Source organism: Thamnophis elegans, chromosome 5 (genome assembly GCF_009769535.1).
Source record: "Thamnophis elegans isolate rThaEle1 chromosome 5, rThaEle1.pri, whole genome shotgun sequence".
In the NCBI taxonomy this organism is placed as follows: Eukaryota; Metazoa; Chordata; class Lepidosauria; order Squamata; family Colubridae; genus Thamnophis; species Thamnophis elegans.
The window spans coordinates 99236852-99252751 of NC_045545.1; the positions used below are offsets into that span (position 1 = coordinate 99236852).

At 45.8% G+C, this 15900-nt stretch overlaps 1 protein-coding gene across 1 annotated transcript in view; it reads left to right on the forward strand.

Annotated features, from left to right (window-relative positions):
* The first annotated feature begins 8800 nt into the window (after positions 1 to 8800).
* TGM2 (transglutaminase 2) overlaps positions 8801 to 15900 on the forward strand; it is a 125396-nt gene continuing 118296 nt past the window's right edge. The window contains exon 1 of the mRNA XM_032217703.1: positions 8801 to 8989. Coding sequence (XP_032073594.1) covers positions 8980 to 8989 — 10 coding nt within the window. The 5' untranslated portion in view covers positions 8801 to 8979. The remainder of the gene's footprint in view (positions 8990 to 15900) is intronic.

Genomic DNA, 15900 nt, shown 5'->3' on the forward strand with positions numbered 1-15900 from the left:
TACCCTGTTTCCCTGAAAATAAGCCCTCCATGGATAATAAGACCTCCCCGAAAATATTGCACCACTGCAGCAGCCATGAGGCGACCACACTCACCGTCTCCTGCACCTCAAAAATTATAAGAAAATTATAAGACCTCTCCGAAAGTAAGGCCAAATGCTTATTTCATGGGTATTTCATGTCTTATTTTTGGGGAAAACACGGTAGCAAAATGCCGGAGTGGCCCAGCAGAGGAGCTTCTGCATTAGCGGACTGGACCCCAGAGCTTTTTAAAGCTGACCCGATGCTGGAGGGGGGCTTCCTCCCCCCCCCCACCCAGAGACCCCAACCCTGGCCTAAAACAGTAGGAGTCCCTCTCCGAATTGATCTGTGCAAGGGGAAGGGGGAAGACCCTCCTCATCTCACCAAGGCAGCCAATTATGGGCAAAATATATATAAACGGTTAGAAAAGAAGATCGGGAAACATGTACATAAAAACCTGAACTGTTTTTATTTGGTATAGCATCAGAAAAACCTGATAAGGAAAGTATATGCTTTAATATTGCGCGTCTTCACAGCTGCCAGGATTATATTCACACGATATTGGAGAAATGGAGGAAGGAAGGAAGGAGGGAATGGAAGACAACCTGAGAGATGAAGAGATAAGTAAGAAAATACTAGAAACGTGCAGAAAACGGACAGAGTTACACTGAAGGTTAAACAGAAAGAAAATGCAGAATATGATCAAACATGGACTTTATTTTTTTCCAGTGGTTGGAGAAAAGAGGTGGAGATTAAGAACGTAATCCACACTCTTTTAAGCGAATTAAATCACCCAGACAACACAATGTTTATCAAGCACTAACAAAATGTAAACAATAGAAAATTAATAAAATCTTCAAAAAAAACACACCCCTCCCTGGCCTGAAGCAGTTGGAGCCCCCCCTCCAAATTGCTCTGTGCAAGAGGAAGGGGGAGGGTCCTCAATTCCCCCGAAGCAGAAAAAGACCCTCAAAATGGCCCCGATCCCTTCCGTGGAAGCAAATCTGGGGCACTTGACCCAGGCAGGGGATGTTTTAAGGACGACCACAAAGCGGGGGAGACGGGGGACATGGTGGTCCTGCCAGCACCCGAAACAACGCATTGTAGCTAACTCACCAACTGGCCACAGGCCAAAACCTAACCAACATCAAAGACATGGTGGAATGGAGCCACTGAGGAGAGGATGCCAAGGGAGAGACCAGACGAAGTGTGAATGACAAAAATGAAAAGAATTCTTTAATGGTTTTCCGTAATGAAATGGAATTGTTGAATTGTCCCATGGCGAGTTGGCACAAGAGTGGTGGACCGAGGCAGTTGCATCTGGCCTTTGGGGAAAGGACAGGCCTGAAATGGCATAGGGTCTCCTGCTTGAGCAGAGGGTTGGACTAGAAGACCTCCAAGGTCCCTTCCAGCTCCTGTTATTCTCTTATTCTGTAAGGGTCTCCTGCTTGAGCAGTGGGTTGGACTAGAAGACCTCCAAGGTCCCTTCCAGCTCCTGTTATTCTCTTATTCTGTAAGGGTCTCCTGCTTGAGCAGAGGGTTGGACTAGAAGACCTCCAAGGTCCCTTCCAGCTCCTGTTATTCTCTTATTCCATAAGGGCCTCCTGCTTGAGCAGTGGGTTGGACTAGAAGACCTCCAAGGTCCCTTCCAACTCTTGTTATTCTGTAATTCCATAAGGGTCTCCTGCTTGAGCAGTGGGGTAGACTAGAAGACCTCCAAGGTCCCTTCCAACTCTTCTGTTATTCTGTAATTCCGTAAGGGTCTCCTGCTTGAGCAGAGGGCTGGACTAGAAGACCTCCAAGGTCCCTTCCAACTCTTGTTATTCTGTAATTCCATAAGGGTCTCCTAGTTGAGCAGTGGATTGGACTAGAAGACCTCCAAGGTCCCTTCCAGCTCCTGTTATTCTGTAATTCCGTAAGGGCCCCCTGCTTGAGCAGTGGGTTGGACTAGGAGACCTCTGTGGTCCCTTCCAGCTCCTGTTATTCTGTCATTCCATAAGGGTCTCCTGCTTGAGCAGAGGGCTGGACTAGGAGACCTCTATGGTCCCTTCCAGCTCCTGTTATTCTGTCATTCCATAAGGGTCTCCTGCTTGAGCAGTGGGTTGGACTAAAAGACCTCCAAGGTCCCTTCCAACTCTTGTTATTCTGTTATTCTGTAAGGGTCTCCTGCTTGAGCAGGGGGCTGGACTAGAAGACCTCCAAGGCCCCTTCCAACTCTTGTTATTCTGTTATTCCGAAAATGCCAATGCTTGTTCTGACCTTGAAGACCTCCTGTGTCCACCTTGTAGGCTCTACGAAATAAATTGGTCCTTGGCCTGGTGGCCATGGTCTCCAGGGATGTTGGTTCCTCTTGCTCCACCATTCCAAAGGTCAGAAGCTCTTGATCTCTTCCAAGACCCAAGTTGGGGTCTTGGAGAAACCTCCTTGGGTAACCACATTCTAGACTTCTGCTTGCCACCGCTGGTTCTGGCTGAGAAGTTCAGAAGAACATCTCCTCCACCAGGAAACCGGGAGGGAACACGAGCAAGAAAGTCTCGGTGGCACAAGGGTTCACTCCACCTTGGAAGGAGATTAACACTCCATCAGTGGAGCAAAAGTTGCCTTCGGAGATTGTGGGAGCTCCATCCCTGGAGGTTTTTTTTTAAAAAAAGAGATTGGACGGCCGTTTCTCTGAAATCATATAAGGCACTGATGGCAAAACATTTTGGTGCCAAGAGCCCAAAGTGCACATGTGCGCCCCCATAATGCAATCCGAGCGTCCCCCGTGTATGTGCTTCCCCACGCATGCACACGCATCCCCAAACCCTATTTTTTGGCTCCCAGGTTGGTGCAGGAGGCCTTCCAAGCCCAGAACAGGTGCGGGGGGATGTGAACCCCTAAAATGCAATGCAAGTGCCCCTGACACCCCCCTCATGCGTCCCACCCCCCGTGCATGCACGGCAGAGACCTGGAGACCAGGTGGGAAGAGCAGGCGCGTGCCTGGTGAAGCTAGGCCGGGGCAACGACTGGCACGCCCACAGAGGAGGCTCTGTGTGCCACCTGTGGCATCCACACCATAGGATTAGGATTAGGATTAGGATTTATTTCATTTATATGCTGCCCTTTTCCCCAAAGGGGACTCAGGGCGGCTCACAACTCAGTCAAGGGAAAGGAGGTACAAACAGGGGATAACAAAGACAAACAAACAATACACAATTTAAAGCACACAACAACCATACCATTCGAGAAGGGGGGCAAAAGCTCTTTAGCCCCAGGCCTGTCGGAACAGCCAGGTTTTAAGGGCTTTGCGGAAGGCCTGGAGGGTGGTGAGGGTCCGAATCTCCACGGGGAGCTCGTTCCAGAGGGTCGGAGCAGCCACAGAGAAGGCTCTCCTCCGGGTAGTCGCCAGTCGGCATTGGCCGGCGGATGGAATTCGGAGGAGGCCTAATCTGTGGGATCTAATCGGTCTGTTGGAGGTAATTGGCAGCAGGCGGTCTCTCAAGTACCCAGGTCCAATACCATGACCATACCATAGGTTTGCCATCATGGGTACAGGGTCTCCTGTTAGAGCAGGGAGGGTGGACTAGAAGACCTCCATGGTCCCTTCCAAGCTGATTAGAGCCGAGGTGGCGCAGTGGTTAAATGCAGCACTGCAGGCCACTTCAACTGACTGCAGTTCTGCAGTTCGGCTGTTCAAATCTCACCGGCTCAAGGTTGACTCAGCCTTCCATCCTTCCGAGGTGGGTAAAATGAGGACCCGGATTGTTTGGGGGGGTGATATGCTGACTCTGTAAACCGCTTAGAGAGGGCTGAAAGCCCTATGAAGCGGTATATAAGTCTAACTGCTATTGCTATCTATCTATCTATCTATCTATCTATCTATCTATCTATCTATCTATCTATCTATCTATCTATCTATCATCTATCTATCTATCTATCTATCTATCTATCTATCTATCTATCTATCATCTATCTATCTATCTATCTATCTATCTATCTATCTATCTATCATCTATCTATCTATCTATCTATCTATCTATCTATCTATCTATCATCTATCTATCTATCTATCTATCTATCTATCTATCTATCTATCTATCTGCAATATTGCAGGTTAACTCTGCTCACTGCCAGGAGTTCGTTCCTGGTTGACTCAGCCTTCCGTCCTTCCGAGGTGGGTGAAATGAGGACCCAGATTGTTGTTGGGGGCGATAGGCTGACTCTGTAAACCGCTTAGAGAGGGCTGAAAGCCCTATGAAGCGGTATATAAGTCTAACTGCTATTGCTATTGCTATGCTATGCTATGCTTATCTATCATCCATCTATCTATCTATCTATCTATCTATCTATCTATCTATCTATCTATCTATCTATCTATCTATCTATCTATCTATCATCTATCTATCATCTATCTATCTATCTATCATCTATCTATCATCTATCTATCTATCTATCTATCTATCTATCTATCTATCTATCTATCTATCTATCTATCTATCTATCTATCTATCTATCTATCTATCTATCTGCAATATTGAAGGTTAACTCTGCTCACTGCCAGGAGTTCGTTCCTGGTTGACTCATCCTTCCATCCTTCCGAGGTGGGTCAAATGAGGACCCGGATTGTTGTTGGGGGCGATATGCTGACTCTGTAAACCGCTTAGAGAGGGCTGAAAGCCCCATGAAGCGGTATATAAGTCTAACTGCTATTGCTATTGCTATGCTATGCTATGCTATGCTATGCCAGTCAGTCAGTCTGTCTGTCTGTCTGTCTGTCTGTCTGTCTGTCTGTCTGTCTATCTATCTATCTATCTATCTATCTATCTATCTATCTATCTATCTATCTATCTATCTATCATCTATCTATCTCTATTATTTATCTATATCTGTCTCTCTCTCTCTGTCTGTCTCTCTCATCTCTCTCTCTCTGTATGTATGAACCTATCTATCTATCTATCTATCTATCTATCTATCTATCTATCTATCTATCTATCTATCTATCTATCTATCTATCTATCTGCAATATTGCAGGTTAACTCTGCTCACTGCCAGGAGTTCGTTCCTGGTTGACTCAGCCTTCCGTCCTTCCGAGGTGGGTGAAATGAGGACCCGGATTGTTGTTGGGGGCAAATATGCTGACTCTGTAAACCGCTTAGAGAGGGCTGAAAGCCCTATGAAGCGGTATATAAGTCTAACTGCTATTGCTATTGCTATGCTATGCTATGCTTATCTATCATCCATCTATCTATCTATCTATCTATCTATCTATCTATCTATCTATCTATCTATCTATCTATCTATCTATCTATCTATCTATCTATCTATCTATCTATCTGCAATATTGCAGGTTAACTCTGCTCACTGCCAGGAGTTCGTTCCTGGTTGACTCAGCCTTCTGTCCTTCTGAGGTGGGTAAAATGAGGACCCAGATTGTTGGGGGCAATATGCTGACTCTGTAAACCGCTTAGAGAGGGCTGAAAGCCCCATGAAGCGGTATATAAGTCTAACTGCTATTGCTATTGCTATGCTATGCTGTGCTATGCTATGCTATGCCAGTCAGTCAGTCAGTCAGTCAGTCTGTCTGTCTGTCTGTCTGTCTGTCTGTCTGTCTGTCTGTCTGTCTGTCTGTCTGTCTGTCTATCTATCTATCTATCTATCTATCTATCTATCATCTATCTATCTCTATTATTTATCTATATCTGTCTCTCTCTCTCTGTCTGTCTCTCTCATCTCTCTCTCTCTGTATGTATGAACCTATCTATCTATCTATCTATCTATCTATCTATCTATCTATCTATCTATCTATCTATCTATCTATCTATCTGCAATATTGCAGGTTAACTCTGCTCACTGCCAGGAGTTCGTTCCTGGTTGACTCAGCCTTCCATCCTTCCGAGGTGGGTCAAATGAGGACCCGGATTGTTGCTGGGGGCGATATGCTGACTCTGTAAACCGCTTAGAGAGGGCTGAAAGCCCCATGAAGCGGTATATAAGTCTAACTGCTATTGCTATCTATCTATCTATCTATCTATCTATCTATCTATCTATCTATCTATCTATCTATCTATCATCTATCTATCTATCTGGGTGAAATGAGGACCCAGACTGTGGGGGCGATATGCTGACTCTGTAAACCGCTTAGAGAGGGCTGAAAGCCCCATGAAGCGGTATATAAGTCTAACTGCTATTGCTATCTATCTATCTATCTATCTATCTATCTATCTATCTATCTATCTATCTATCTATCTATCTCTATTATTTATCTATATCTGTCTCTCTCTCTCTGTCTGTCTCTCTCATCTCTCTCTCTCTGTATGTATGAACCTATCTATCTATCTATCTATCTATCTATCTATCTATCTATCTATCTATCTATCTATCTATCTATCTGCAATATTGCAGGTTAACTCTGCTCACTGCCAGGAGTTCGTTCCTGGTTGACTCAGCCTTCCGTCCTTCCGAGGTGGGTGAAATGAGGATTGTTGTTGGGGGCAAATATGCTGACTCTGTAAACCGCTTAGAGAGGGCTGAAAGCCCTATGAAGCGGTATATAAGTCTAACTGCTATTGCTATTGCTATGCTATGCTATGCTTATCTATCATCCATCCATCTATCTATCTATCTATCTATCTATCTATCTATCTATCTATCTATCTATCTATCTATCTATCTATCTATCTATCTATCTGCAATATTGCAGGTTAACTCTGCTCACTGCCAGGAGTTCGTTCCTGGTTGACTCAGCCTTCTGTCCTTCTGAGGTGGGTAAAATGAGGACCCAGATTGTTGGGGGCAATATGCTGACTCTGTAAACCGCTTAGAGAGGGCTGAAAGCCCCATGAAGCGGTATATAAGTCTAACTGCTATTGCTATTGCTATGCTATGCTGTGCTATGCTATGCTATGCCAGTCAGTCTGTCTGTCTGTCTGTCTGTCTGTCTGTCTGTCTGTCTGTCTGTCTGTCTATCTATCTATCTATCTATCTATCTATCTATCTATCATCTATCTATCTCTATTATTTATCTATATCTGTCTCTCTCTCTCTGTCTGTCTCTCTCATCTCTCTCTCTCTGTATGTATGAACCTATCTATCTATCTATCTATCTATCTATCTATCTATCTATCTATCTATCTATCTGCAATATTGCAGGTTAACTCTGCTCACTGCCAGGAGTTCGTTCCTGGTTGACTCAGCCTTCCATCCTTCCGAGGTGGGTCAAATGAGGACCCGGATTGTTGCTGGGGGCGATATGCTGACTCTGTAAACCGCTTAGAGAGGGCTGAAAGCCCCATGAAGCGGTATATAAGTCTAACTGCTATTGCTATCTATCTATCTATCTATCTATCTATCTATCTATCTATCTATCTATCTATCTATCTATCATCTATCTATCTATCTGGGTGAAATGAGGACCCAGACTGTGGGGGCGATATGCTGACTCTGTAAACCGCTTAGAGAGGGCTGAAAGCCCCATGAAGCGGTATATAAGTCTAACTGCTATTGCTATCTATCTATCTATCTATCTATCTATCTATCTATCTATCTATCTATCTATCATCTATCTATCTATCTGGGTGAAATGAGGACCCAGACTGTGGGGGCGATATGCTGACTCTGTAAACCGCTTAGAGAGGGCTGAAAGCCCTATGAAGCGGTGTATAAGTCTTAACTGCTATTGCTAACTGCTATTATTCTATGTTCTGGAGTAAGCCTCCACCCTGTGTTCTCCAGGGCCCCTGAAGGCAGGAGAAGAAGCGATGGATGGAAACTAACCAAGGAGAGAAGCAACCTGGGATTAAGGAGAAGCATCCTGACATTGAGGAGGACAATCTACCAGGGGAAGAGACGTTGCCTCCGGAAGTCATGGCTGCTCCGACACTGGAGGTTTTTAAGAATAGCAATAGCAATAGCAGTTGGACTTATATACCGCTTCATAGGGCTTTCAGCCCTCTCTAAGCGGTTTACAGAGTCAGCATATCACCCCCAACAACAATCCGGCTCCTCATTTCACCCACCTCGGAAGGATGGAAGGCTGAGTCAACCTTTGAGCCGGTGAGATTTGAACAGCCGAACTGCAGAACTGCAGTCAGCTGAAGTAGCCTGCAGTAACTGCACTCTACCCACTGCGCCACCTGTGCCCCCCACGCCATAGTTCACCATCATGGGTACAGGGTCTCTTCAGACTGAACCTGTCAGGAATGGTACGGGCTCCCCTACCTGAGCAGGGGGGATGGGCTAGAAGACCTCCAAGGTCCCTGCCAGCTCTATTCTGATTGAGGAGGAGAAGGGACCCAGCAGGGTGGCATGTCCTCTCTCCGGCTCTGCCACCCCACATGTCCCGGGGCCTGCTTTTCCTCTTCCTGCCTGCCTCTCCCGATAAGCCTCTCGTGGGGTTTCCTGCCTCAAAAGCGGAGCCCCCCCCTTTTTTTTTTACTCCCAGCCCTTCCACACAAGGACAGGGGGCACCCAGAGGGCGCCTGGACACTCCCAAGGTGCTGAAAACATTACATGTTCCCAGGGAGGCGCAGATAAGCTCCGTGCCAGGCAAGGTGGTGACACGGAGCGGGACGGACAGCTCCAATTCTCAGCCTTCGCTGCGCCCGGGACCTGACCAGGAGAAGCCAGCTGGGGGGGCTCTTTCTCCAGTTAGAATCCACCACCACCACCACCCCCCCGGGCCCGTCCCTCGAATTTCCCCTTTCAGCACCAGCCCACCCTTCGGCCTCACTTCATTTCTTTTAAAGGGTGCCTTTAACTTTTTCCTGGAAACCTCCCTCCGCTGCCACTCACCCCACCCACCCACCCCGCTCTCCTTTCGCGATGACTGATCTACCCACCCAGCCAAGGGGAGGGGAAGGGGATGTCTATAAAAGGGAGAGGACTCCTTGGGTCGGAGGTAACCTCGCAGCGTCTGGTGGCTCGCGGGCTGGCAAGGCAGGCAGCGGGAGAGCAGAGCGGAAGGCAGCTTCTCTGCAGGCACCATGGCAGAAGGTAAAAACACAATAACAACAACAATAACAATAACGATCAGAATAATCAGAAGAAGAAGGTCCCTGTCCGGGGACTTTGGGGATCTGGGGTTCCCCCTTGATTTTCCAACCTTCAACTGCCGAGAAAAAAAAACTTTGCAAAACTTTTTGGAAAAGTTTTGCAAAAAGAAAAATGAAAATGGCATGGAGGTTAAAACAGAGGAAGGATTTGGGTTTGGCTAGCCTGGAGAAAGGAAGGACTAAGGGGGGGGGGCATGATATCAGTCTTGGAGGGGCTGCCCCAAAGAAGAGGGTGCTCCACCTATTTTCCAAAGCAGCAGAAGGAAGAAGGAAAGGATGGAAACTATTTGGGGAGAGAAGCAACTTAGAACTCAGGAGAAACTTCCTAACAGTGAGAACAATTAATCCATGGAACAGAAGTTGCCTCCAGAACAGAATAGAATAACAAGAGTTAGAAGGGACCTTGGAGGTCTTCTAGTCCAGTGTTTTTCAACCTTTTTTGTTCAAAGGCACACTTTTTTCATGAAAAAAATCACAAGGCACACCACCATTAGAAAATGTTAAAAAAATTTAACTCTGTGCCTATATTGACTATATATAAAGTGTTTTTCCCACGGCACACCTTACACTATGTCACGGCACACTAGTGTGCCGCGGCACAGTGGTTGAAAAACACTGTTCTAGTCCAACCCCCTGCTTGGGCAGAAACCCCTAGACCACTTCAGACAAATAGTTGTGGGTTTTCCAACAGCAGTTGTGGGTGGGCCAACACGGGAGGTTTGTAGGAAAATAAACGAACAGCCATTTGCCTGAAATGGTATACTGGCTCCTGCTTGGGCAGAGGGTTGGACTAGAAGACCTCCAAGGTCCCTTCCAGTTCTATTCTGGCTGAAACTTGAGCATGCATGTTCCTCTAAAACTAACTTTGCTCCAGTCTGAAAGAGAAGTTTTGTTAACACTCTTAAAGCATGGAGAAGGGTTTTTTTTTTCACCCCCTCATTGGGCAAAACTGCCCCTTAAAAATCTCTGGGTATCTTAAAGCTTTCAAACCCACATCGGATTACTGGTGATGATTTAATGCAGGCTGGATTCAGAACATGTTGGGAAATGAACTACAAAAATAACCGGCCACTTTGGGGAAGAATAACTGTCTGGCCCAGGATAGACAGCGTTTGAGATTTTTCGACATGTCACAAGTCTGTTTCATTTGGGCTTATAAGGAAAAATATGTAACCGTGGAAGAGACGTATAGGGAGGAATCTTTAATTTATTTATATTTGATTTATTTGATTTCTGTAGCCACCTTGGCAAACGGAGCTTGGAATGTTTTTATTTTATTTATCCTATTTCGAAACGGCCCGTCCGTCTCCCTGACTTATTCCCGTAGGATTCGAGAGACGGACATCATAAAATGAAGTACATTTTTTATTTCGCTATTTCTGGGCGCCCGGGCAATCACGGTGCCCAGCAGAATGAAAAGCTTGATCCCTTTTAGCCAGAGGTGGCACGTACAAAAAAATGCATTTGCCTGGTTTAATTTCCAAAAGGGCCAAAACAAGAGTGAACTTGCGGGATTTTAAGACGTAAATCGTGAAGGGGAAATTTACTTATTGATTTGAGGGCGCCAAGAGATGGCCCTCGACTTACAACTTTCCGTTTAAGTGACTGTTCGAAGTTGTAGAGGCACCGAAAAAGGTGACTTGTGACTGTTTTTCACGCTTATGACCTCAGCCTCCAAAATTTTGGGCACCCTCCTCTCTCTATTTGGGGTCTCCAACCCTGACAACTTTAAGCCGGGAAGACTTCAACTCCCAGTCCTCCCCGGCTTAAAGTTTTGCTGGCTGGGGAATTCTGGGAGTTGAAGTCCTCCAGGCTTAAAGTTACCAAGGATGGAGAGCCCCGCTTTATTTGCAACCCCTCCTTTTTTTTAATGACCCACTGAAGAGCATTACAATTTGTAGATCGGTCAAAGAAACGCGGGGCGTTGTAAGTCGTAACTCTCGCCTGCTCGGTCCTTCCAAATTTGCTTCCTTGGCGTAGATTCGGGTGTTTTTGGCCGGGTGACAAGGAGTCGGCGCAACTCAAGGGTGCTACGGGGAGGATTTAAAAATAAAAATGACAACGGAAGAGCGGAAATGCTCCAGGTGCATCTGTTCTGTTTTGGCTACCAGAACCAGCGATGTGGAACTCCGAAATCTGGGCAGAGAATAATAATTTGGAGAAGGCTCATCCTCTCCAATCTGTTGGTGCCATCAGTCCAGCTTTTTTCCTGCCCGAAATAATGAACCAGCTGCCCGTTAAGATGCAGCCCAAATTTACCCTTTAGTCACCTTTATCAGTTGCTCCTTAGGAAGGGGGGAAAGATAAAGACTCTGCGTGCCATAGATCCCAATGTTAAAAATAAAATAAAATAATAGGCTACCGTAAAAAGAGGAACAGGGCACCCAATCCTCCACTGGGCAGGTCCCGGGGGGTACGATGGTTGGCATCCAAATCAAAGGCCATGAAGCTGAAGTGACCATACAATCACATTATATACAGCTAGTCTCAACCATTACCTATTTACTTAATACATTGCCTATCCTTCTGTCCAATCACAATATATACAGTTTGTTCCAGTCTTATCACCTTGTCTTATTACCAATCATTAAATCTGTTCCAGACTTCAAAGTATTCCGATTCCCCTTTATTTTTAAGTTGAAGAGTGAGCCGATCTGCTTCCGCACAAGCCAACACTTTTCTGATTATGTCTAGCTCTGATGGTGTATTTTCTTTTTTCCAACATGGGCATAAGTTATATGCGCCACAGTTAATACATGGATAATTAGATAGAGTCCATTTTTCTTAAACCCCTCCGGTGTTAATGCCTAGGAGAAAAATTTCTGGTTTAAAGAAAATTGGGTCTCCCACCATTTGTTCCAACCACGATTGAATCATTTTCCAATATCTTTTGGCCTTGTTGCATGTCCACCACATATGATAAAAAAGTGCCTGGTGTTTTTTTTACACTTCCAACAATTTGGAGCCAAATTTTTAAACATTTTGGAGAGCCATGCTGGGGGGGGAGGGGAGAAGAAAACCTTTTACTTTTAATTAGGTGAAAACCGCAGGAGACTTCAGAGTGGGTTTTCACCCGATATGCGCCAATATGATATTTCCAATAAATGTATTCTCTGTGGAATCTACCCGTCTCGGAGGTTTTCTTGCTTTGGATTCATTGCTTGGAACCCTGATATGGACTTCATCTCCCATAATCCCCGGTTTGTGGATTGTGGATGGTATAGTCCAGGTTTGAACAGCTGGACAATTGGTCTTATCTAGTAGAATCCATGGCTGTCTCAGTAGGGACTAGATGACCTTCAAGTTCCCTTTGGCTTCTTCGGCTTACCCATCTGAGCAGAGGACTGAATGGGTTCAAGGAGAGGCGGAGCAGCCATTCCTCTGGGAAGTTTTGGCTTGGGTTCCTACCCTCACTAGGGGGTTGGACTAGATGACCTCTACAATGTCTTTCCTACAGGTCGCCCTCAATTTATGACCACATCTGAGCCCAGAATTTTTGATGCTAAGCAGGACAAGTGAGTCTTGCCCCATTGTACGGCCTTTCTTGATGCCGTTAAGTGAATCACTGCCGTTGTTAATTTAGTAACATGGCCATTAAGTGGATCCACCTTTCCCCGTTGACTTGTCGGAAGGTGGCAAAAGGGACACTGCGACCGTCATAAGTATGAATCAGTTGCTAAGGGGCGGGATTTTCACCATGTGACCCTGGGGACTCTGCAGCGATCGTAAGCATGGAAAACAGTCAGAAGTCACATTTTTTCAGTGCTGTTGTAAATCAAGGACTACCTGGATCTAAGATTCTTACTTATCCGAGTAGAGTCCATGAGTTATGGGTTCAAGGGGAGGCCGAGCAGTAGTTCATCTGCAGTGCTTTGCCTTGGGTTCCTAGCCTCAGTAGGGAGCTAGATTAGATGACCTCTAAGTCCCCTTCTAAGTCTAACGTTCTTACTCATGGGAGCAGAATCCATGACTCAGACGGATGAGTAGGAGGATCGAGGAGAAGCTGGACAGCCGTTCATCTGGGAAGCTTTGGCTTGGGTTTCCGGCCTTCAGTAGGGGGCTAGACTAGCTGACCTCTAGGGCACCTCCCAGTGTTAGGATTCTTACTCATCTGAGCAGAATCCGTGAATCAGACAGATGGGTGGGTTCAAGGAGAGGCTGAGCATCCCGTCTGAGACATTTTGGCTTGGGTTCTTATGCTACGCTTAGATAAGATGACCTCCAGAGTCCCCTCCGGTGTTAAGATTCTTACTCATCCATGACTCTGTCTTAAAACTTAGGAGAGAGGGAGGGAGAAGGAGGGGGAGAGACAGAAAGAGAAAGAAAGAGAGAAAGGGAAAATTGAAAAAGAAACAGAGGGAGTAAGGAGAAAAAGAAAGAGAGAGAAACAGAGAGAGAAAGAGAGAGAGGAAAGAAGAGGTGGGAAAGGAAGAGGGAGGAAAAGAGACAGAAAGAAAAATGAGAAAGAGAGAGAAGGAGAAAAAGAAATAGAAAAATAAAAAGAAAGAAAGAGGGAGAGAAAGAGGGAAAAGAGAAAGAGAAAGAGAAAGAGAAAATGAGAGAGAAAGAGAGAACAGAAAAGAAAGAGATAAAGAAAGAGAAAGAGAAAAAGAGGGAGAGAAAGAGAAAAAGTGAAATAGAGAGAGAAAAAGAGAGAGAAGTAGAGAGAGAGAGACAGAAAAAAATAGAAAGAAAGAGAGAGAAAAAGAGAGAGAACAGAAAAAAAAGAGGGAAAGAGAGGGAAAGAAAGAGAGAGAGAAAGAGAGGGAGAGAAAGAGAAAGAAATAGAAAGAGAGAAAGCAAGAGACAGAGAGAAAGAGAAAGAAAGAGAGAGAGAGAGAAAATGCAAAAAAGGGAGGAAAAGAGAGAGAAAGAGAAAAAAGAGAGGGCGAGAAAGTATGTGTGTTTATAAAAATGGCAAAAGGCTCCCAGCTGCCGGAGAGGAGAAGTCCAACCCCCTGCTTAAGCAGGAAACCCTATACCATTTCAAACAAATGGTTGTCCAACCTCTTCTTAATGACTTCCAGTGTTGGAGCATTCACAACCTCTGGAGGGAAGCTGTCCCACTGATTAATTGTTCTAATTGTTCAATTGAGTCACTTTTTTTCAATGTCATGATAACTTCAAATGGTCACTAAATTGTAAATTAAGGATTAACTGTAGACTCCTTAGACTCAGAATAACTTCATTGTCACTTTGAACGTCCCCTAATCGGTATACAAGAGCCGAGGTGGCGCAGTGGTTAAATGCAGCACTGCAGGCCACCTCAGCTGACTGCTATCTGCAGTTCGGCTGTTCTAATCTCACCGGCTCAAAGGTTGACTCGGCCTTCCGTCCTTCCGAGGTGGGTGAAATGAGGACCCGGATTGTTGTTGGGGGCGATATGCTGACTCTGTAAACCGCTTAGAGAGGGCTGAAAGCCCCATGAAGCGGTATATAAGTCGAACTGCTATTGCTATTGCTACATTGAAATGAAATTTCCTTGCTCTCAGCTCTCAGAGGGCCTCCACCTCCAATATGCACCCAATAAAAATGGCAAAAACATAAATAAATGGATACGGAACGATGTGTGTAATGTGTAGCTCAGCCCTTGCTCTCTTGCTCTGAGGGCTGCAGAGAAGAGATTGACAAGGAGAATAGGGTAGGAAGGCAGCACAGGCTACAGGCCCCATCGATTCAGGATACCCATCCTCCTTCTTCTCTTCTCTGCCTTCTTTCTGGAAGATTCTCCCACTGACGTACGGTTGACCCCACCCCGAATTCCCTTCTGGAAGATCCTAAAAATGTGGTTTTGTCACAAGTCCGAGGACTCCAAATAGAGATACAGATTGACAGAGTCGGAAGGGACCTTGGAGGTCTTCTAGTCCACTCTCCCCTACCCAAGCAGGAGACTCTACACCATTCTTGACAGATGGCAGCCCAGTCTCTTCTTGAAAGCCTCCAGGGATGAAGCTCCCACAACTTCCGAAGGCAACTTCTCTTCCATCGGTTGATGGTTCTCATTCTCAGGAAATTTCTCCTTGTTTCCAGGTTGAATCTCTCCTTGGTCGGTTTCCATCCATGATTCCATGTGTGAAGAAGTGCAACCAGGATGATGAGGGGACTGGAGACTCAAACATACGATGAACGGTTGCAGGAACTGGGCCTGGCTAGTCTAGGGAAGAGAAGGACCAGGGGAGACAGGAGAGCATCTTCCAATCTTTGAGGTGCTGCCCCAGAGAGGAGAAAGGGGTCAAGCTATTCTCCAAAGCACTTTTGAAGGCCAGAGAAGGAACAATGGATGGAAACTGACCAAGGAGAGATTCAACCTGGAAATAAGGAGGAACTTTCTGACAAGTGAGAACCATCAACCGATGGAAGAGAAGTTGCCTTCGGAAGTTGTGGGGGCTTCATGCCTGGAGGCTTTCAAGAAGAGACTGGACTTCCCTCTATCAGAAATGGTGTAGAGTCTCCTGCTGGGGTGGGGGGCTGGACTAGATGACCTCCAAGGTCCCTTCCAACTCTGTTAATCTATTAAAGAATTGAGGCGACCATATGAGGACACTCTGTCTGAAGAGAAGTTCCCCAAAAATAAATAAAAAATACAATAAATAAATAAGAGACTAAACTAGCTTGCAAGAGCCTCAGGCCACAATTACGGGCCATCCTCAAGTTACAACCATTCATTTAATGACCAATGTTACAACGGCCCAGGCTTATGACCGTTTTTCACCCTTTGCAGCATCTCCCTGGTCACGTGGTCAAAAATTCAGACTCTGGGCAACCGATTCACATTTATGATGCTTGCAGAGTCCTGAGGTCACATGATCCCCTTGTGTTACTTTCTGACCAGCAAAGCCAATGGGGGGGCGG